The 22479-nt window shown below is 37.8% G+C and overlaps 1 protein-coding gene and 1 long non-coding RNA gene across 8 annotated transcripts in view; one reads left to right on the top strand and one right to left on the bottom strand.

The window, feature by feature from the left end:
* The window catches only part of Wtap (WT1 associated protein), a 30568-nt gene extending 11947 nt beyond the window's left edge, over positions 1–18621 (top strand). For 3 of the 5 annotated variants that reach the window (XM_021247779.2, XM_004869023.4, XM_004869022.3), the window contains exons 4-8: positions 2890–2948; positions 4115–4242; positions 9225–9403; positions 15829–15983; positions 17361–18621. In XM_021247779.2, the coding sequence (XP_021103438.1) occupies positions 2890–2948; positions 4115–4242; positions 9225–9403; positions 15829–15983; positions 17361–17944 (1105 nt within the window). In that variant the 3' untranslated portion in view covers positions 17945–18621. Of the gene's footprint in view, positions 1–2889; positions 2949–4114; positions 4243–9224; positions 9404–9627; positions 10463–15828; positions 15984–17360 lie in introns of those variants that run through there. The other 2 variants (XM_087188149.1, XM_004869024.4) reach the window with 1 other exon arrangement.
* LOC101713104 (uncharacterized) overlaps positions 1–22479 on the bottom strand; it is a 25244-nt gene continuing 2765 nt past the window's right edge. For 2 of the 3 annotated variants that reach the window (XR_002390620.2, XR_015441579.1), the window contains exons 4-6: positions 2545–21951; positions 778–909; positions 3–689 (exon numbers count right to left, since the gene is read on the bottom strand). This is a non-coding gene — a long non-coding RNA (uncharacterized LOC101713104). Of the gene's footprint in view, positions 690–777; positions 910–2544; positions 21952–22479 lie in introns of all 3 variants that reach the window. The other variant, XR_002390621.2, reaches the window with a different exon arrangement.

Consider the following 22479-nt stretch of genomic DNA (forward strand, 5'->3'; position numbering starts at 1 on the left):
GTCCTTCATTTTTTCTTGTACAAATTGGAGTGGTTGAGATTACTTCTAGTTTTGAATTTCTGTGACTATCATATAAGTGTTTTAGAAGTACATATTGTCAAGTACGACTTTGTGGTACTTTATGTAGTGTTTGTTATAATTTAAATATATTCTGTGTTTTATTATTGTGGTTAGTAAGTTTTTGACTTGATAACTTTAGATAAAATTAATAGTTGGGATTTTTTTGTTTTTGTTTTTCCGATACTGGGAATTGAACTCAGGACCTTGAGCTTGCCAGGAGGCACAGTGCCACTGACCTACATCCCTGTCCTTAAAATGAATATTTTCCAGGACAACCTTTGGAAAGTCAGTGACTTTTTTCTCTAGAAATTTCAAGGAAGTTTTATTTGAAGAATTAAACGATTTTAATAGGCTGAGTGGGAGAGAGATACTTTGCATGTTAGGTAGACAAGATGATGTATTTCATTGTTTCTTGGAGTTTGGTAATTTTCCTCCTTCACTTGTACTAAGCTACACTTATGGACTTCAGGGCTTTGTCTTCTGGTGCTAAGGCTTAAACCCAGGGCCTTGTGCCTACTACGCAAGTGCTCTGCCACTGAAGTACACTCCTTGGCCTTGAGTTCTAGCTTTCTTTGCTGTGGTTCCATGAATAGGAAAGTTTCCATTGAAAATATCATTCCTGTCGTCTCCTGTCAAAAAGACACTTGCTTGTGATACATGGCCAGCCATCAGATGGTGTGATGGCTCTTTTGTACTTTGATAAGGTACACTCCTTACCTTTTAGTTTGCTTTCTGGATAATTCCTCTGGCTAGTCTGTTTTGTTTTTGATGAGTTTGTGTTTGTGTTGTTCAGGCTGGTTTCATAGTGGCTTCGAAACACTGATTCCCTGGTCTTTTTCTTGATTTAACCTTAGGGAGAAAAAGTAATCTTTTTTTCTTTTTTCTTTTTGGTACCAGGGATTGAATTTGGGACCTTGTGCTTGCGAGGCAGGCACCGGAACCACTGAGCTAAATTCCTGGCCCAAAAAGAGTAATCTTAATAACAATCATAGTAGAAATTTTTACAGTAAATAATCTTTAAGGTTTCCAAATCACTCAGTTTTGCCTTTAGGAAATTCTCATTTAAGCCTTTTAAGTGAGTTCTTTCTTTTTAATTCCCTCATGATTTTAAACCAACTACTTAACCAGTTTGTACTTTCTGTTCTTTTAATATGTTCTTTCATAAGCTTTTATAGTTTTCTATTCCTTTGAAATAGTTCTTTTATACTTAGCCTCCACAGAAGACTTTTATTCATCCCCAGACATTTGATAAACTCCTGTATGTATCCTTAAGTGCAGAGGCCATATAAAGGAGCATCACTTTGGCTGGACAGTAATCTTTACATAGGAAGTTGATTAGCTTATTGTGAAGTATGTTTTTGCTCATTATATTATAATTTTATAATCTTGTAGCATACCTTGATAATAAAATCATTTTCTAATTTAAAATTAAATTTTAATTAGCTGTAATTGGAAGAGCAGCTAGAAAACATAGCTCTTAAGAAGCAGGATAATAGATATTCAGGGCACAGTATTCTCTGTTGGAGGTTGCTTAACACATAAGCAACTGGGAAAAGTTTATTATTCATCTGCAGTAATTGCGAGGAAGTAATAACCTATATATTTCAGGTAGAGAGCTAAAACAAGGAAGAAAAGTCCCCTCACATCCTGAGAGCATATGCAGCTTGTTCCTCCCAATTAGGTTTTTGTTTTTTTTTTTTTGTACTAGAGAGTGAACCCAGAACCTTCACACTGACCTATATCCCTAGTCCTTTTTGTAATTTTTATTTTTAGATGGTCTTGCTAAGTTGCCCAGGCTGGGCTACTTGCAATCCTTCTGGCTAAGCCTCTCAGAGTGCTGGAATTACAGGCATGAGCCACCATGCCTGGTCCCTTTTTAAATTTTGGGGGTTTTTTTGTTTTCTTTCTTTTTCTTACTTTTTTTTTTTTCAGGGTCTTGTCTGTATGTTTCAGGCTGGCCTTGAACTCACTGTGAGGCAGGCGCAATGCCACTGAGCTAAAATCCCCAGCCCTGAACTCAAACTATGTAGCCCAGGCTGGCCTCACCCTCTCCCAAGTGCTGGGACTACAGGCGTGTACCACCACACCTGGGTCTTTTTTGTTTTTTTGTGACAGGGTCTGATAGAGCTCAGACTGGCCTTGAATTCTAGATCCTTGTGCCTTAGCCTCCTGAGTGCTGGAAATACAAGCATGAGTTACCACACCCAGCTTTCTCCTTTATTTATAGGCAGAAATTAATACTATGTTACAGAGAACTAGAAGAGACATTTGAAGGTTCTGAACACAAAGAAATGATAAGTGTTTTTAAAGAGAATCATGTATTTTCACAGAAGAGCCATAGGCATATGTATATCTTATATGCCTTTTATTTTAGACAGATAATATATATGAAGGTGATATAGGATTATTATTCAACATCTGTAATCTAGGCACTGTCCATCCATGTGTCAATAATACAAAAATTAATCTGAGATATGATCTCACCTGGAAGACCAAGCTCAGTATATTCTCAGACTTTTCTGTCTCCTATTACTTGTCTCCTGTAAATTGAGAAGGAATAATGAGGTGAATAATTTATTATTGGTTAAGTTATATTTATAATTATCTCAATTAAAAGTAATGCAGTGGGGCCGAGGATATAGCTCACGGTGCCTGCCTGGCAAGCCTGAGGACCTGAGTTCAATCTTGAGTAAACCGCGCCCCCCCCCCCCCAAAGTAATGCAACAGAATTCTCAGGAGTACCTAAATTTATAAGTTTATGAATGATTTTCTAGTATATTTAATAAAAGCAATTTCAGTGTAATAGCTGACATGAATTTTTTTCATTAGATGGAAGCAATATGAAGCCTATGTTCAAGCTTTGGAGGGCAAGTACACAGATCTTAACTGTAAGTTTGAGTTTTAGCTTCCTAAAGACTGAATAGTCATCTCTTTTTAGATTGTTGTAAAAAATGGGATAATTGGCTTTACTAAAGCAAATGTAGTTTTTTGTTTATTTTATTTAGTTGGTTTTTTTTTTTTTTTGTGGTACCGGGGATCAAACTCAGGACCTTGTGCTAAGTGCAAGGTTCTGAGAGCATGTATTAGGATAATTTAAAACTACTGCAAACTTTTCTTGATCCATGCTTGTTTCCTACTTAGGGGTTTGAATTGAAACATATAAGGAAAGTATGTAGAAGTAACCAGTAATAGATTCATGAGGATTTAAATTGTAACATTTGGGTATAGCTATATAAAGTTTTTTCAAAATCTGCTAAAAAAAAATACCGCTAATGGGCCAAGGATTTAGCTCAGTGGTTCCACCGCCTGCCTTACAAACACAAGATCCCAAGTTTGATCCCTGGTACCACAAAAAATAAAAAAACCCAATAAAAGAAATAATTCTAAACAATTTTAGTGTCACTTTTCATTGAATTCAAATAATACACCCTTTGTATTAAAAAGTACATTATTTATAAGTATAGTTTTCCAAGTTCAAAAGCTTAATGCCTTGAAATTTTAATAATACATAGCTGAATTATTTATAGAAGTTGTGAACATTATGAAAGCTTTTTTTTTTTTTTTTTTTTGGTACCGGGGATCAAACTTGGGTCCTTGTAGTTAGGCAGGCGGTGGAAGGTGGAACCACTGAACTAAATCCCTGGCCCACATTATGAAACCTTTAACCACTAGTTCATATAGTTATTTATATACATGTAGGCATTTTTATATTGAATGGGTTAGAAAATACTAATTGGCATTTTTCTGAATACTGTAGACATAGTGAGTTCAGTGCCAGCCTGAACTACAGAGCAAGACCCTGGCTCAACAACAAAAACCCATAATTCAAACTAGTGTTAGTAGTGTGAAGCAGTATTACCATTGCTTCCTAAAGAAGCTTTCATGATCAGAAACTAATCCTTGTTTTAAAAATAGAATGAAAATCAGAGACTTGAATTTTTTTCAGGCAGTTTTTTATTATTTTGACTGAAATAGAACTTTCTTTTTGGTTAGCTCAGTTTGGCCTTGAAATTATGTTCATAATTTTTTGTTATTTTTTTCTTTCAATCATCAGCAAATGATGTAACTGGCTTACGGGAATCTGAAGAAAAGCTAAAGCAGCAACAGCAAGAGTCTGCACGTAGGGAAAACATCCTTGTAATGCGACTAGCAACCAAGGAACAAGAGATGCAAGAGTGTACTGTAAGTATTTCAAATTGTGTAAGCCTTTACTTGAGAGAGATTAATCCAAATTATTACATGTCAATTTGAAATACTTTATGTTAATGGTGACTGTAAGTGTATATTTTATTAAAGTTCTATACACTTCGGTTGTAAATATGCTAAAGCTAAACTCATACAGAGTGTCTTACTGGATTAAAAAAATTTTTTGTGGGCAAGAAAGCATCCTTTGAAATTTTTATGCTGAGAATTATTATAACCATTCCAGGTATTTATTCATATTGCTTCATAATCTGGGGGTATAATCAATTAAAAAATCATCTTTATTGCTTAATGTCCACTGTCTGGACAGGGTTACTAGTATATTCTACTCTTGACCCTCTGCATAAAACTGTTCGTTCTAGCATCAGCAACTTCTGCTTTTAATCATTAGCACTTTCATGCATACTATTTGCCATGTCTACAGAGATCTGAAATCTCATGACGTTTGATCATCTGTCTTTGTCTGTCTTAATGCCCTTTTTGATAATCTTAGCCATTCCACTCTTGTTTCTAGTTTTAAAATCTGGATGTCTTTTTAAGCTCTTTGTTTGCTATCCATTTGCTTCAAGATTTATTAAAATCTTCTGTGTGAGTCATTGTTCTGGTCCCTGGAGACACTTAAAATATGTAGACACAGTCTTATTTCTTCTCTCAGTGGAATGTTTTTTAGTGCTTTGTCATAATCCTTTTACTTTCTGTTCAGAGATTGTCTGCATTTCCTATTCCTTCTTTGACTTTTGCAAATGACTTCCTCACCTCTTACTTTGTTAAAGAGTAGCCTCTCGTTTCTTTACATTACCATTTTTTCTCCTTTGTTTTTATGAGTTCAGTTTTGATTTTCATTGCTACTGCTACTTCTTTCTTCACCATTACTAATTGGTACCTTAACGTATTTCACTTTTTTTTTTTTTTTTTTTGGGTACCAGGGATCGAACTTGGGTCCTTGTGCTTGCGCAGCAGGTGGCAAAACCACTGAACTAAATCCTCGGCCTAACATATTTCACTTTTATGTAAAGAAAAAAAAGAATCTTTCAGAATGTACCTGGGAGAATGTAAATGGCAGATCACTAGAGTCATAAATTCCTTCTTCCTGATTGCTATTCTTGATACTGTAGATCTGGCAGGTTTTTTTTTTGGTACCGGGGATGGAACTCGGGACCTTGCACTTTCAAGGCAGGCTATGGCAGTTATTACCAGTTGCTCAGATAATCTGCTGTTGACTCGGGTTAGTATCTCCAGATGTTCTACACAGAGTGGCAGTTTTGATCATTACACCTGGACAAAACCTTGGGTGGGTAATGTTTAGTCACCCTTTTTTGGGGGGGGGGTACTGGGGATCGGGGACCTTGCACTTGCGAGGCAGGCGGCAGAACCACTGAGCTAAATTTTAGCCCCAGCCCCACCAAAAGATTTTTAAGCAGGAAATTTATGTGGTTGATCAGGTAAGCATCTAGTTGGATCATTAGCTTGAGTATGAAGGATACATTTGAGAAAAAAATAAGTCTGCAACAAGAAAACTAGTTGCAAGACTCTAAAAATAGTCCAGAGGAATAAAAAAACAAGTCCAGATGTGATAACAAAGCCACTGGTGGTGGCAGGGAAGGTCATAGGGTATTTTGAAGGTACAATCAATAGGACGTACTTGGTCCGACTTTGGGGGAAGGAATGAGTAAATTTAGGGAAGTGTCACAGATTATCGTTTGTCTTTTGTGTGGCTGAGGATGATGCTACTAGGTAGAGCCTATCAAAAAGGTGATTTTTAAAAGAAGAGCAGACGGGCTGGGGATTTTAGCTCGGTGGTTCCGGCGCCTGCCTCGCAAGTGCAAGGTCCCAAGTTCAATCCCTGGTACCAAAAATGAAAAAAGAAAGAAGAGCAGACTATAATATTAGATTGAGGAAATGCAGTTCTACTCCCCCCCCCCCCCGTAAAGAAATGGGCTTTAGCTCAGTGGTGCCATCACCTGCCTCACAAGTACAAGGTCCTGATTTCGATCCCCGGTAGTGGGGGGAGGTAAAGAAAATGGTTGTTAATGTTAAAGGCAAAAGTAAGTTTCAGTAGAATTCAAATTTTAAATTGTTGGATTTAGCAATTAGGGCCACTTTAGTGAAACCTATTTCAGTTGAGGGTTGGGGCAGAGCAGGGTTGCAGTTGACAGCAGATGCTATGTCAAATAGAGACATGGCTAAGATTTTTTCTTTAATGAGATTCGATTAATACTAAGAGTTTCTAGGTGGTAGTTATACAAGATTGAGAGAGTTTAAGGAGAGACATTTTGGAAAATGTTTAGACTCTAGAGGAGCTATGAAATGCAAGCTTAGAGACAGAGAATTCAAAGGGTGGAAAGGTTGAGATAAAGGTTCCAGAGGAGGCAGGCGGAGTAGGTTAAACAAATACATAGTTGAAGGGATTGACCTGGGTCAGGAGAGTTCTCTTCCTACTCCCTTGAGAATGGAAGAAATACTGTAAGGATTGTATTCTACCTTTGAAAAAGGAATTGCCACTTTTATCTTCAGTGTTGCTAAGTGTAAAAAAATAAAATACGTTTCTAGGAATCTGTTATTTCTGTATAGGTCTTCTGTTTGCCTGACATACTTACTTTCTCTTTAAACATTTAATTATGTAATGCTAGGGGTTGAACCCAGCGTCTTGCATTACATGCTGGGCAAGCGCTCTACCACTGAACCATGCCCCTGGCCCTTACTTATATAATTCTTTATTTCTTCTTTGTCTTTGCCAAGTCACTTGGTAGTGTTTGGGATTGTTTTGTTTTGTTTTGTGGTACTTGGGAATGAACCCAGGTCCTAATTACGCCAAAGAAATAGCTACTGATCTTGACTTTTTTTTTCTTTTTTATCCTGAGAATGGAAACACAGGCCTTGAGCATACTAGGCAAACGCTGTACCACAGAGCTACATCTTCGATTTTTATTGGGCTTTTTTTTTTTTGGTACTGGAGATCGAATTTGAGTCCTTGCGCTTGCGCAGCAGGCGGCAAAACCACTGACCTAAATTCCTGGCCCCATCTTCGATTTTTATAATACTTGTTTAGCTCTGTGTTTATAAATAAAAATTAATCAGTTTTGCTTTCCTCGGTTTTCCTATTTTTCCTTTTGTTTTGTTTTTTGAGACAAGGTCTTGCTATGCATTTCACACTGAACTCACTGTGTGGCCCAGGCTGGCCTTGAACTCAAAACGATCCTCCTGCCTCGACTTCCTCAGTGTTAGGATTGGCTTTCCTGTTTTCTGTTTCATTTATAAGTCACCTCAGAATAGCTTGGAAATAAAACTTTTAAGATACTTTACTCTGTGTTCTCTTCCCTAGCACATGGAATTTATTCTAGTCATCTGTGTTTCTCTTTACATGACCAAAAAGTATTGATTAGGACAATGCAAACTGTAGACACTGTTTTATTTGTTTATCAGCATATGACATATACTATCAGACATGCTTTATTCTTCCTGCATTAAATTATCTGTTTTGTTTTGTTTTTTGAGACAGGGTCTTACTGTATAGTGCAGGCTGGCCTTGAACTCACTATGTGGCCCAGGCTGGCCTCAAACTTGGCACAATCTTCCTGCCTCAGCCTCCTGAATGCTGGGATAAAAGGCATACGCCACTACACCTGGCTAAATTATTTTAGTAGTTAGCCATAAGTATAACTGAGCAGTTGTACTTGTTTGAAATGAATTACACTTTTAAAATCTCCATTAAGTTGAACATTTCTGCTTGCACAGTGAAACAGTAATTAAAAATATTTTCAGTGCACTTAATGTATTTGTGCCTTATTTTAAATGTATGGTAGGAAATTTTAACTTTTATCCTATTTAAGCCTTAGTGTGGAGCCGGATCTTGAAACAGTTCTTTTGGTATGAAAAAAGTGATGGATTAAATGCTAACAACTGTATTTCATATTTTAGAAGTTATTTTTAGTGTGCTAGTAAAATAGTAAAACTGAAATCGAATTTGAAGGTTTCATATGAGTAGAGGGGTTCTAAAATGGTGGAAGAAGCTCTAGACCTGGAATCAGGAGGCCTGAGAGCTGAATTTTAGTTACAGTACTGGCACTGACCTTACTGTATCCTTGAGCAAGCGGGATGTTTAATCTCTCAAAAATTGTATTTTAGACTAGGTCAGTACCTTCCAGCTTTATAATTCTGTGATTCAAATTACTCAGAAGGGAAAAAAATGAATTACATATTTGTCTTAAGGTGCTATTGAATTTTGCTATTACAAAGTTACATCACAACTTACATTAGCTATATACCTTTAATTTATGAAATGCAAATATGTTTAAATATAATTTTGTATCCGGTGTATTTTTAGGGGAATTTTTATGTAGAATGAACAAAAATTAAATGAGCTAAGACGTCACTGGCTCTTTTTATGATTGATATTTTAAGCTTCGTTTTCTTTTTCCCCAGGGAGTGTCAGCATCTTTAGTACATATAAACTTTGGTGGGGGTACTTCTTTGGCTTTTAAAAGTCCTAAGTATGGGCCAGGCATGGTGGCACACACCTGTGATCCCAGCACTCGGCAGGCTGAGGCAGGAGGAACGCTTTGAGTTCGAGGCCAGCCTGGGCTACATAGAGTTCAAGGGCAGCCTGAACTACATAGTGAGATCTTGCCTCAAAGATAAGAAAGTCCCCAAGTATGGAAATAGAATCAGATGGACACAATTCCTATATGAATATTCTTAAGTAAATTAGTTTTTTTAAATTTTACTTGTACTAGAGGTTTTTCATTTCTTTTTAGTTTTGTGCTGAGGATTGAACCCAGGGTCTTGCATACATGTGCTGTGCCATGGAGCTAGAGCTCTTACCCCCTAGGGAAAACTTGAAGATGATAGGATATAGGATTTAATAAATGAGCTGGCAAATCAAGTTAATGAAGGGACATTTTCCCCATTTTCTTACATATTTCCTTTGATTTGGTAGTAATCGTTTCTTTTGCTTTGCACAGACTCAAATCCAGTACCTCAAGCAAGTCCAGCAGCCGAGTGTTGCCCAACTGAGATCAACAATGGTAGACCCAGCGATCAACTTGTTTTTCCTAAAAATGAAAGGTGAACTGGAACAGACTAAAGACAAACTGGAACAAGCCCAAAATGAACTGAGTGCCTGGAAGTTTACGCCTGATAGGTAAACAAATCATACTCCCCAGTCAAGACTTCCCTGACAGTCCCACTACGAGAAAGCTGTGGTGGGACAGCCAAGTACTCGTTTGCACACCAAGACTCAGACTTTTTGAGCAAAAAAAAAAAAAGCCACATTCTTATACTGTCCAGCTTGTAATGGTTAATGTAAAACTTACCAGATGAACCTTGTGTTTCAGCTTTTTTTTCTTCCCCTTCCCCTTGCTTCAGAGGCCTGATGCCATCGGACTATTCCGAAGAAGAGGCCACCTTCGAAAAATTCCCCTTCTAGAACATGTAGACACTTGAGAAATGTTTCTGTTTGAAGAAAATAGAGGGAGAAACAGAAGTCTTTAGTCTGTGGCACACTGTGTCTTCAGACAGTTTGGAGGATTGAAAACCTAGAGATTTCAAATCATGAATTGAACATGTAAAATTCCAGTTAAATGTAAAAACGGAATATGCATCGCTCTTAACCTTGAGCATAGTGACTTAGAGACACTGTATATCAGTTTTGCCAATAAGACTGTGGACTTCGTGATTGTTGTTGAACTTCTGGGTCAAAACTCAAATGAGGTGAATTTTGCCTTTAAAGGGTTTATTTGCTAAGAACCAACTTGAATAGTCACAAAAGAAATAATAGATGTTGGTAAAGTAATACATATATTTAACCATTTAGCCTTAGGGCTCTATATTACTTAATAGAGCCTAAATTAATATCGTTTTAATCAATGGTTTGTTCTTTGAATGGTTTCAAAAACTGTAGATAATCTTAACCAAGGACTGTACAAACATGAAGGAGTGGTATCAGATTTCAGGCTTAAACTGTTGAAAGCATTATAAACATTCATTTCACAACTAGATTGTATAAGGATATTGGCTGTGATGAGACTCACTGCATAATTTTTTTTCAGTAGTGAACTTTATGAAACCCTCATCTCATTCAACAGGCACATGTTAAAAGAGCGTTGTCTTTGGTGTTAATGGGGGAATGTGTTCCTTCATTGTATTTGGGCCTTTTGTGTTAACACTTCTGATATTAAATTAAATGTGCCTTGAAATAGTTGTTTTTTTTTTTTAAGTTTAAGGAATACTATGATGATTTTGTTGTACTCTTTAACATTTTAATTTGGGGGGGTGCTGTGGAGAGAGATTCATTTTGGAAAATTGGTTGTGCTCTTCAAAGTGAAGGAGAAGTGTCTCATTTTTAAAAGACCTACTTTATTCCGGCTGGTACATAAAAAACAAGGAGACTTGACACTCGTTACGTTTTGACACTTTGTCCCAGGATATTGCAATAGCATGTGGGACAGTCTCACAAGGTGCCTGCCAGAAGATTGGGGAAATAATGTGTTGGAACTGTGGGCTCCCTAAGTGAGACATTTTTATGAATTGGGAAAAAAACAAGGTATAGTGACCATTTCTAGCAAATTCATTTGATCATTTAGATAAATGAGGCATTTTCTTCATGCTTCCATCCAGTCCTGGAGGTGAATTTTTTTCGTCAGATCATTCTATAAGTCACCAATTTGAATTTTTGCTTGGTGATAATGAAGTCTAAGATGAGTGCAAGATAAATGTTCCAGCTTGTCTCAACGTTTAAGTGCATTTTTAACAAGGTTGACTTAAGTTCTCTCTTAATCATTCAAATCAATTGTAAGTATCTTGTATGTTTGTGCTTAGGGAACTGATTGTGGGAGAGGGTGGGTTGAAGAAGCGATTTATGTGACTTCAAGAAATACGTCTCTAAAATTCTCACTATTTGTGAGGTTTGGAGGGTAAGTAAGCACATGTGTTTGAAATTAGCTTATGCCCATATTAAGTGTTTTGTATTTATTTCATGCCTTTTAAAACCATAGTAGCAAAGGCTTAAATATATTTTTAACAGGTAAAGTAATTCATAAAATGCATCATTAACTTAGAGTCAAATTTAGCCATTTAGGTGCCAGTCAACTTAGAGGTCCATGGTCTTTTATTCTTGTTATTGTTAAGCTTTTCTCCTAAGATAATGTTCACGTATAAAATTGAAACACCAGAGAAAAGTGGATATGAGAGATGAGTGTCACTCCTGGATGTGGTCTCTACCTACCTTCCACATTCTCCTCTCCAGGAGCAGTAACTGGTGTTAAATTTCTTGGGTATCAAGATCATTTGTGTATATACATATATATATAATCATTTTATGTATGTTAATAAACATGTTACACTGTTCATACAGATAACTTGCAGCTTGTCCTCCACCCACCTTGGAGCATTTTTTAGTACATCTACAGTACATTTTAAATTATTACATAGAATCTGTTAATCATAATTTAATCATCTACAAATGGTTGTTTTGTAAAATTAGGCTATATATAAACCAGAGAACATCAGGTACTATAAATATATCACTCATTTGGAACAAGTAATGTTCAGTCAGTAATATTCAATGTGGAATAAATAATTCAAATAGAAGATTTGGGGGGCTTACACTTCACTATTATTCTGGGATTGTTTTGGGGGTTTTTTTGGCACTGGGGATCAAACACAGTGCCACTGAGCTAAATCTCAGCCCGTATTTTTCTGTTTTGAAGGAGGAAAATTCCCTAAATTATCTTGTCCAGTAGTTAAAAATATTTTATGATACATTTTAGAGTTTTTACAGGGTGTGTTTCAGTATTTCGGCAGTTTTCAGTTTGCATTTAATCATTTAGGTAATTTTATGTATCTCTTTAAAACAATCTTGCTACCTTTACCATGATAATATACGATGTTCATTCTTTTTTACAAATTGCTCTCTTGAAGTATTTCCTGATTTATTTGCTTTGTGGGTTATTTGGTTTTAGAAATGGGTTGGGTATTTTTGTTACGTTTGTTTTCTGTACTGGGGATCAAACCATCAAACCTGGAACACCCTAGGTGCCTAGATTTCTAGGCTGTTTATTTCTTTATTTTGAGACAGGGTCTTGCTAAAGTTTCCAGGATTGGCCTTACACTTGTGATCCTTCTGCCTTAGCCTCCTGAATAGCTAGGGTTATAGAGAGGTGACACTGCTTGGTGGGCATTTTGTGACTTTAGAAAAATATCCCAAAAACATTTGAATGAAAGGAGTAACACTTTATTCATTTTTGAAACATTTACTTGTAATTCTTTTCATTCATTAATTCATTCATTCATGGTGCTGAGTCAATCTCAGGTAAGCACTCATCGCTGAGCTACTACTCTTATCATTGAGCTACATCTTCAGCTCTTTTTTGTGGGATGGAGGACAGCAGTGGTGGGGACTGAACTCAGGACTTTACACATGCTCTACTACTGTATACACCCCCACCCTCACTTTTTTGTGATCTGATGAGTACAACACAAATTTTACATGAGATGATTAATAAACATAATTACAGGGCTGGGGAAGTTAGCTAAGTGGTTCCGCTGCCTGCCTTGTAAGCACAAGGTCCCACGTTTGATCCCCAGTACCAGAAAAAAAACCTAAAACAAAATTACAGAATGTTTAAGAAATCAGACTTTGTCAAGATTTGTTTTAGGTATCACTAGTTTTTAGAAATGATAAGATTATCTTAGAGCAGGCATTACATAATGATGACTTTTTAGCCAAGTGTGGTGCCACACACCTGTAATCCCAGCACTCCTGAGGCTGAGACTGGAGGAGGATGTAAGTTCAAGGGCAGCCTGAAATACATAGCAAGACCCTGTCTCAAGAAAAAAAAAAGGACTTTTTAAACCAAACCTTTATTTCAGTAGTTTTGAGGGTTTTGTATTAGGTTAAATCAGGTCACAAATTAATGTATTTTACAATTGTCAATTTTTTCCTAATCTTTAGTTAATTCCTATAAACGGGGAGAGAATTTTAAGGATAGTTGTAAAATGCCAATGCTGTGTGCTTTGCAAGAAAGAGTTGTTGGAGCATAGGGCAGCCAAATGGAAGGGATTGCACTGTAATGATGATGTCTATCTTATTTCCTGATTGTTTGATTTCTGAAGTGCTTATTCAGTGGAGGCTAATATCTGAGGATGCCCGTGGGAGACGGGGAAATCTGAAGCTGCAACAGCAATGAAGAACACCACCGATTAGAATTGTTGTGCCTGTGCCTAACCCTAACCTTTATCACCTGCTAACACAGTGGGTTTCAAGCCACTAGGATGTCTTTGAGCAGGTTTTACTTTACCAGATTTTTTAAGGAATCCCAATTACCAACCTTCTGTTGAATTATATACAAGTACAGGTAAAACAACCTTACAGCACTACTTGAAAGAATGAGAATTGCCGAAAAACTCCCATTTTTAAAATTCTAAGGTTTGATGGTATCATCTATTCTGAAGTGTAATGTATTAGGCAAGTAAAAGCCCACTAGAAGAAGGAAATACTAGAATAAAAGAAATGTATTTAACCAAGAAGGTCATGGACTGAACACAATGACAAGAGTGTCATACTCTCCCCATGCAAATCACAATTATATACTTATATCCCTTGAAAAACAATAATTTCAGCTATTGCTGAGGCTAAAAAAAAAAGGCAGTAAAGTTTTATTAAACTATTTGGGCTTTGAATTATACTTTTGCATTTGCTATGTATATAGGTTTTATAGTATATGGCTATAGCACTTGGAAATAAATGTATTGATGGCATGATACTTGTAGTTTGTCAGATATTTCCATGTTAATATTTGCATTTGTTAAGTAACTACTGATCTTTGTGATGTATGGGTGAGGTTTTATAACAGTAAAATCTTGACTATATATCAATAATAAATTTTTAAAAACTTAGGCCCCAATGTCCATTTGGCAGCTCAACAGTATATTAATCACATAAAGAAGTTACATGAGGGCTGCGGACTTAGCTCATTGGTTCCACTACCTGCCTCGCAAGCGCAAGGTCCTGAGTTCGATCCCTGGTACCAAAAAACAAAACAAAAGTTACATGAAGCCGGGCATTGTAGCACACACCTATAATCTCAGCACTATGGGAGGGTGACCAAGGAGGATTGTGAGTTAGAGCATAGCCTGTAAAGTTCAGCAGCTTATCAAGACGCTTTCTGGAAGAAAAATTTCTATTTGGTACCTGGGATCAAACTCGGAACCTTGTGCTTGTGAGGCAGGAGGTGGAACCCCTGAGCTAAATCCCCAGCCCTGTCTGAAAATTTTTTTAAAGGGCTGAGATTGTAGCTCAGTGCAAAGCCCTGGGTTCAATCACCATTACCGCCATTTAAAAAAGAAGCTGGGTGTGCTGGCACATCCCGGGAATTCTAGCCCTGTGGAAGGCCAGGGCAGTAGGAGCAACATATTCAAGCCCAGCCTGGGCAGCTTAATGACTTAGCCACACTGTCTCAAAATTAAAAATGACAAGGGCTGAGGATATAGCTGTGCAAATCCCCAGTACCACCAAAAAAGGAATTAAGGAGTAGAAAGTAAAGAACACCTCCTCCCCTTTTTATGTGGTGCTAAGGGTCAAACCAAGGCTTTGTGCATGCTGGCTAAGGGTATTACCACAGAGCTACATTCCTGGCCAGAAAATTTTAAGACTTAAGAACTAATAACACTAAAGTTTTCCTGGTATGGTGATGTGTTCTGATAATCCCAGCTACTTAGGCTGAGGGAGAAAGATCCCAGGTTTAAGGCCAACCTAGACAATTTAGCAAGATCTTTTTTCAAAAAATGAAAAGGGCCTGCAGATGTAACTCAGTGGTAGAATGCTTTCCTAGAGCAGGTTGAATCCATAGTGCCATAAAATAAGGAAAAAACCAAAAATACTGGAAGTACCTCATTTATTGGAATAGCATGTTCTTGGGAAGTATGAAAGATGAATGTACCAGAGAACTACCTGTTAAGAGGACTCCTTGTATCTATCCAGTGAGAATAAATACATCTTGGATATTACAGATATTTTAGAGAAGATATTTTTAAACATATATCTATGATTGCTAGTACATGTATCTTTTCAAGTATCTCAGTGCTGTATTAATACTGGTGTATTCGAGGTGTGTGTGTGTTTTGTCTGTTTCTTTTTTTAAATTGTTACTTTGTACTGGGGATTAAACCTAGAACCTTGAGACAGCCTCACTAAGTTCCTCAGGCTGGTCTCAAACTTGTGATCCACCCCCCTCAGCTGCATAGAGTGAGTGGTTTACAGGCATATCCCACCACACCTGGTTGTATTTCAGGTTGTATTTGGGAATGAAAATACATACTTAAAGTGATAGAAACAAAAAATGGCTATTTGGGCATGATTTGTTTAGAACTTCAATTTGCTGCTGTGTTGGCAAAATACTGAAATGCAGGAGGAGGACATGTTCCTGGAAAGGTGGTAAATACAGATTGGCATCTGCTGTGATGTAATTAAATTCTGTTCATGTTATATTTACTGCTGTAATAATTGTAACCAAAGAAGGTTATAGGGTTTTGTCTACATTTTGTGATGGTTGGCTCTTTCCTTTGCAGCCAAACAGGCAAAAAGTTAATGGCGAAGTGTCGAATGCTTATCCAGGAGAACCAGGAGCTTGGAAGGCAGCTGTCCCAGGGCCGTATTGCACAGCTTGAAGCAGAGTTGGCTTTACAGAAGAAATATAGTGAGGAGCTTAAGAGCAGTCAGGATGGTAAGGGGTTTCAAATTTTGAAAAATTTGCTTAACTTTGCACTGGCTTTATAAAACCTGCCAAGTGTGAATATTATAGGTTAGATTCTGTACGTACTCTTCTCTGCCTGTGGTTATATAAAATTAGGAAAGAAACATTTCAAACACTTGGTAAGATTTTTGTTTTTAGGGAAAAGACACTGTATTTAAAATATAAAAATTTGTCAGGTGTGGTAGCACATGCCTGTAATCCCAGCACTTGGGAGGCTGAGGCAGGAGGCTTGCCATTGAATTCAAGGCCAGTCTGAAAATAATGTAATTGATTTACATTAAGGTCCTGTTCGGTGAATAAGAGATTTAATATTTATATTTGCTGAGGGAACCAAAATTATTCTCCATCCTTTTTTGGGCAAGTATATCTGCATCTGTGCTATTTTTTCTGTTTGTGAAAATTAATAGTAAGAAACATAGCCAAACTGAAAATTTAGCCTTTTTTCCCCTTTATAGAGTCCATTTTTCCTTCATTCTTTTTCCCTTCACCCTTTTCCCTGTTAACCACCCCATGATCTTCAATAAATGTAGGTATTTAATTACATTTAAAAAACTGAAAATTTAAGCTGAGAATCAGTACATTGCAAATACTGATACTAAATTAGTATGATTAATTGCAAAGAAAATCAGTAATATCTTTAAAACTACTTTTTTTTGGTACCGGGGATCAAACTCAGGTCCTTGCGCTTGCAAGGCAGGCGGCGGAACCACTGAGCTAAATCCCCAGCCCCTTTAAAAGATAGTTCTTAGCTCTTACTACTTATAAAGATGTTAAGTAGGTTTTGTATAGACTCTCCAAGAATTATTTTATGTGAATTTGTTTTTGTATGTGGAAGTTTTTGGTTAGAGCATAGGCCTCTGGAGGGTTAGACTAGAGGATCAGTGTCCTAAGGACTAAACGTGCTGTGGAGCTAAGACACTGGCTAAGAAGGTAAGGAGTGAAGGGATTGGCCATGTTGGGCCCACAGGAAAAACATGGATTAAACTTTCTAGGCTGTAATCAGTTGTATGTAAAAGAGTGAGTTGAATCTTTGTTTTAGAGGGTCTCCCTATGTAGTTTAGGCTGGCCTCGAACTCGTGGTGATCCTCCTGCCTCAGCCTCCCACGTGCTGGGATCACAGGTGTGTGCCACCATGCCCAGCTTTGAATCAATTTTAAGTCTTTATAAGTTATTTGATGTTGAAGCATCTGGCTTCCCCCCTCCTCCCCCCAAAAAACTCATTCCTAAATGACTACTTTAAAATTCCAAGTAAAAATTGAAAATATATTATTGTAGTTTTAGAATTGTACTTGATCACTATGAAGCATTAACAAGACATTAAAGTAGGTTTGACTCTCCTTTGCACAGAACTGAATGACTTCATCATTCAACTTGACGAAGAAGTAGAGGGTATGCAGAGCACCATTTTAGTTCTTCAGCAGCAACTGAAAGAGACTCGCCAACAGTTGGCTCAGTACCAACAGCAGCAGTCTCAAGCCTCCGCCCCAAGCACCAGCAGGACTACATCTTCTGAACCTGTAGAACAGGTGGAGGCCACAAGTAAAGACTGCAGTCGTCTGGCAAATGGACCAAGTAACGGCAGCTCCTCCCGTCAGAGGACGTCTGGGTCTGGATTTCACAGGGAGGGGAACACAACTGAGGATGGCTTTCCTTCTTCTCCAGGGAGTGGTAATAAGGCCTCCAACAGCTCAGAGGAGAGAACTGGCAGAGGAGGTAGTGGTTACGTAAACCAACTCAGTGTGGGGTATGAAAGTGTAGACTCTCCCACGGGCAGTGAAAACTCTCTCACACACCACTCAAATGACACAGACTCCAATCATGACCCTCAAGAGGAGAAAGCAGTGAGTGGGAAAGGTAACCGAACTGTGGGTTCCCGCCATGTTCAGAATGGCTTGGACTCAAGTGTAAATGTACAGGGTTCAGTTTTGTAATATTTCTTTCCAGCAAATTTTTATACAGTGTCATTTAATTTGGGAGAAGATACTGTCCAGAAAATTAATGCATACTTTTGTCACAACTTGCCTTTTTGTGGGTGTGTGTTTTTGTTTCATTTGGGGTTTTTTGTTTATTTTTGTTTTGGGGGGGCTTCAGTACCTTTGCCACATTGGAAATTGTACCAGTTAATTTCTCTGAATGTTGCTAAAAGGACATTTTGTGTAGGGTCAAGTTATTTTTATATGAGTTAATGTGAAATTGTAAATGGCAATCTTTCCTTAAAGTATAACACAATGATGTCTGTATAAATGTGTCTCTAGAACCTGTGCTGTGTAAGGGCATTCTTACTCATGCTGTTATATACTTCTGCACCATTCAGACTTGTTAGAGTAGATGTGGGTTTATGACTGCCGAGTGCCCAGTACAGTAGTTTTCTTCACTAAAAGTTGGACTTGTTGATGGAGTCCTATAGTAGTTCCCATGTTAGATACAGTTTTTCCCACCATACATCTGTGCGTTTTCTCTTTAGGTAACTGAATGTTTAAGAAATTTGTGTGCATAGTTACTCAGTTTTTATGAACTGTTGTATCCTGTTAATGCATATTGCTCTGTGACTCCAGTATATCTTACCTGTACTGACCAAACCTGAATAAAGATTTTTATTATAACTTCATTAGTTTTTGGTTTGTTTTGTGTTTGACATTTGTCATTTATTTTCATTGAATTGCTGACTTTGTTTTTGTTTTTTTTTTTTTGAGTCAAGGTCTTGCTTTGTAGTTCAGGCTGGCCTCAAACTCACAGTGTATCCCAGGCTGGCCTAGAACTTGTGGGGGATCCTCTTGCCTCAGCCTCCCAAGTGGTATAGGATTTTAGGCATGCACCACCACACCCAGCTGAATTTCTTCTCATTCTCTTATACCACAAAGGTGAAATTTAAGTTACTCCGTTTGTCAGTTTTTTGTTTTGTTTTGTTTTGGTTTTTTTGGTACCAGGGATTGAACTCGGGTCCTTGCGCTTGTGAGGCAAGCGACGGAACCACTGAGCTAAATCCCTGGCCCTATTTGTCAATTTTGATTGTGCACACTTGATTTGTCCTGTTTTGAAAAAAGTTATAGAGTTTAAATTTTTTTCCTGACATACAAAAATAATTGTTATAAAATACTGAAAATATAAGAATTTCTAAAGGAAATAGTCACCCAAGTCCTTTTTAGGTTTTAATTGAAAAAGCAGTTTTAGTGACTTGATTTCAGGTATTTAGTTTATCTGCGCAGTCAGTGCTGTTGGTTTTAAAACACTGGCCAGTACTACTGGTTTTTACTAACCTATCTGCGTATATTACATAGTAAGCCTTTGGGAGAAAATGTTTTTAAGGTGTAGGACTGACAAAGTTTGATCTATTTTTTTCCAAACAAAAATTAATTATCAAGGTCTTTAGACTCAATATATGGTTCTTCATATATGGTTAATGTAAAACATTTCTGCTGAAAACAAATCAGTTGGTTTAGACATAACAGCCTCAAAGATCCTCAGAAGTGGAGTTACAATACATATACATGTAATAAACATATACAACTTAATTGCAAATAACTACTCTATTTTTTGCTTGTCTAGCTGGCTTTCATTCATGGTCTCAAATGATGTATTAAAAATACTGCCCTGGGCCAGGGATTTAGCTCTGGCTCTGCTGCCTGCCTCACAAGCGCAAGGTCCCGAGTTCAATCCTCGGTACTGATAAAAAGAATACTCCCCTGTGGGGCTGGGGATTTAGCTCAGTGGCACCTCATCTGCCTGTCAAGGGCAAGGTCCCGAGTTCAACCCCCCATACCAAAAAATAAAAACTCCCAAAATACTGACCTGTTGTTGGAGACATGTCTCAGAAAGTACCAGCCCCTGGACTACAAAAAAATTACTCAAATTTTTGTGCGGTCTTACGTGAAAATTTCCATACAAAAAAATTTTAAGTAAATTTGTATATCATTAAACATTTTCGTGTGTACTAAAATAGTGTTCCCTTGATTTATCAAATACTAGGCTTTGACTCTTATGGCTTTATATCCTTTTGACCTGTCCAATATAAATGAAAATAGAATTTCTCTATCCTGTTGGTGTTATGTAATCATTGTTAATTTTTCAACCAGTACTGTAATTTTCTTGGGGAGGGTACTGGAGATCGAACTCAGGACCTTGCTCTTGCCAGGCAGGCACAGAACCACTGAACTACATCCCTGGCCCCACAGTAATCTTTTTTTTTTTTTTTTCAGTACCAGGGATCGAACTCAGGACAGTGCCACTGAGCTAAATCCCTGCCCCGCAGTAATATAATCTTATGAGTAGATTTATATATAGACTTGTAAATGTGACATTACTAATTTTCATATGTGGCTGCTGAATCTGCCTTGATGAATAATCTATTCACTTAATGATTGTACATCCCTCTCTGGAAGTGGATGTTTTATTTCTGGTATAACTGCTGGTAAGACAGAAGGTACAAGTCATGTACAGACTGAATGGCTTCTAGCTAGTGGGTCTGAATCCTGCACGTTACCACACATTTGTTCCATGAGCTGGGCAGACTAAACTCCCTGGTTCACTTTGTTTTCCTCATAAAAGAGCATTAAGTGGTGTAAAGTCCATGTAACAGTGCTATGTTAGCTTGAGCTGCTATAACAGTATCAGAGAATGGGTGGCTTTTTTGACAGCATTTATTTCTACAGTTAGGAAGGCTGGGAAATGTGAGACCAATCTGATTTGCTGGCCAGTGTGTTTCCTGGTGATGGCCCTCTTCCTGGCTTGCGGAAGGAGAGCTGGCTACCTTCTAGCTGTATCCCCACAGGCCACAGAAATCACCTGTCTCACTTGCCATCCTGTTCTTGAAAAGCCTCATCTAATACACTGGGGAGTAGAGCTTAAACATAAATTTGAGGGTAGAGACACAAACTCAGTTCATAGTTGGTGCCAAGTCATAGTGACTGTAGTGACTGCCGATAAATATTAGCCACTATTCTCATCTCAAAGTTAAGTTCCAGTCTTGATGACAATCTCTGTCAGACAACTCCAAACAGAATTCTTACTTTTCTGTTTGGTTTCTGCTGAAAGAAACAATAGCTTTAATTAAAGGGTTGCTAAATATTGGACATCCATCCACCTCAAAGCTGGCAGCTGGACCAACTCTGATCCCAAAAGCCAAGGCTTAAAATACTACTATTACTCTGCTTCCCTTCATGTTGAATAAGAGGAAATGTACCTGAGCTGGGGATTACAGCTCACAATCAAATTTTGTTTTGTTTTGTTTTTAATGGTAGCAAACTTCTATTAAAGGTAGAAAAAGAAACAGGCTCTGTAGAACGAATTTGGGTCAAGTAAATGTAAGAAAAGTACACCCTATAGCATGAGGGTGGGCCACCATGTAAGAGAACACAATCAGTCTTTTGTATTTTGTTCTCAAGACAGGGCCTTGCTCTGGAATTCAAGCTGGCCTTGAACTTACAGCAATCCTCCTGCCTCAGCCTCCTGAATGTTGGGGTTACAGGTGTGTGCCACCATGTCCAGCTTACAGTCTTTTTTTTCTTTCTTTCTTTTTTTGGTACCAGGGATTGAACTCGGGACCTTGCACTTGTGAGGCAGGTGACAGCACCACTGAGCCAAAACCCTGGCCCCTACGATTGATCAATTTTTTTTTTTTTTGGTACCGGGGATTGAACTTGGGACTGTGCACTTGTGAGGCAGGAGCAAGAACCACTGAGCTAAATCCCTGGCCCTACAATCAGTCTTAATGATTGCTGTGCTAAGAATTGGAAACAGTAACACAAAATAACAATGCAATAACTTTAAAAATGCAAATTATGAAGATTTTAGGTAAAGATGAAGGCTAATGTCACAGGCTTAGTTAAGTGTAGTCTCTTAGAAGTAATCTGGCTGCTAGTGGAGTAGATCAGTTGTTGCACTTCAGCCAAGCATATGTGAGGCCCCACTTATCCCAGTGAGGGGGAGAAATTGATTTGGCCTGTGAAGGAAATACCAACATATGCACATGAGGAATAAGTCTCGAAGGATCAACTTAGTTGCCAGATCTTAACAAAATTCAGTGGATGCTGGGAAGAGTTTAATATATGTAAAAGTGCTTATTGCAGCTGGCAAAGTGGCACACGCCTGTGATCCCTGCGCTCAGGAGAGAGTAAGAAAGGAGGACTGCTGTGAGTTCAAGGCCAGCCCGGGCTACATAGTGAGACCGTGTCTCACTGTCTCAAAAAATAAAAAGTTCTGGTTGCAAACAACTCAACAGATGAACTTGTTCTCTCAGTTGATCTTTTATTTTGTGATAGGGTCTGATTATATAATCCAGACCAGCCTTGAACTCACATGTAACCCAGGATGGGCTTGGAATTGAGATCCTCTGCCTGAGCCTCCAGAGTCCTGGGATTACAGGAGTGTGAAATCATGTCCCGATCTCACCTATGTGTGATGTAGATGAATCATTCTAATTTCTGAGACACTTTTGCAAAACAATGCAGAGTCATTGTTTCTGGTAATT

Source organism: Heterocephalus glaber, unplaced genomic scaffold (genome assembly GCF_053883595.1).
Source record: "Heterocephalus glaber isolate CG9 unplaced genomic scaffold, H.glaber_assembly_v1.0 deba00001523, whole genome shotgun sequence".
Taxonomy (NCBI): Eukaryota; Metazoa; Chordata; class Mammalia; order Rodentia; family Bathyergidae; genus Heterocephalus; species Heterocephalus glaber.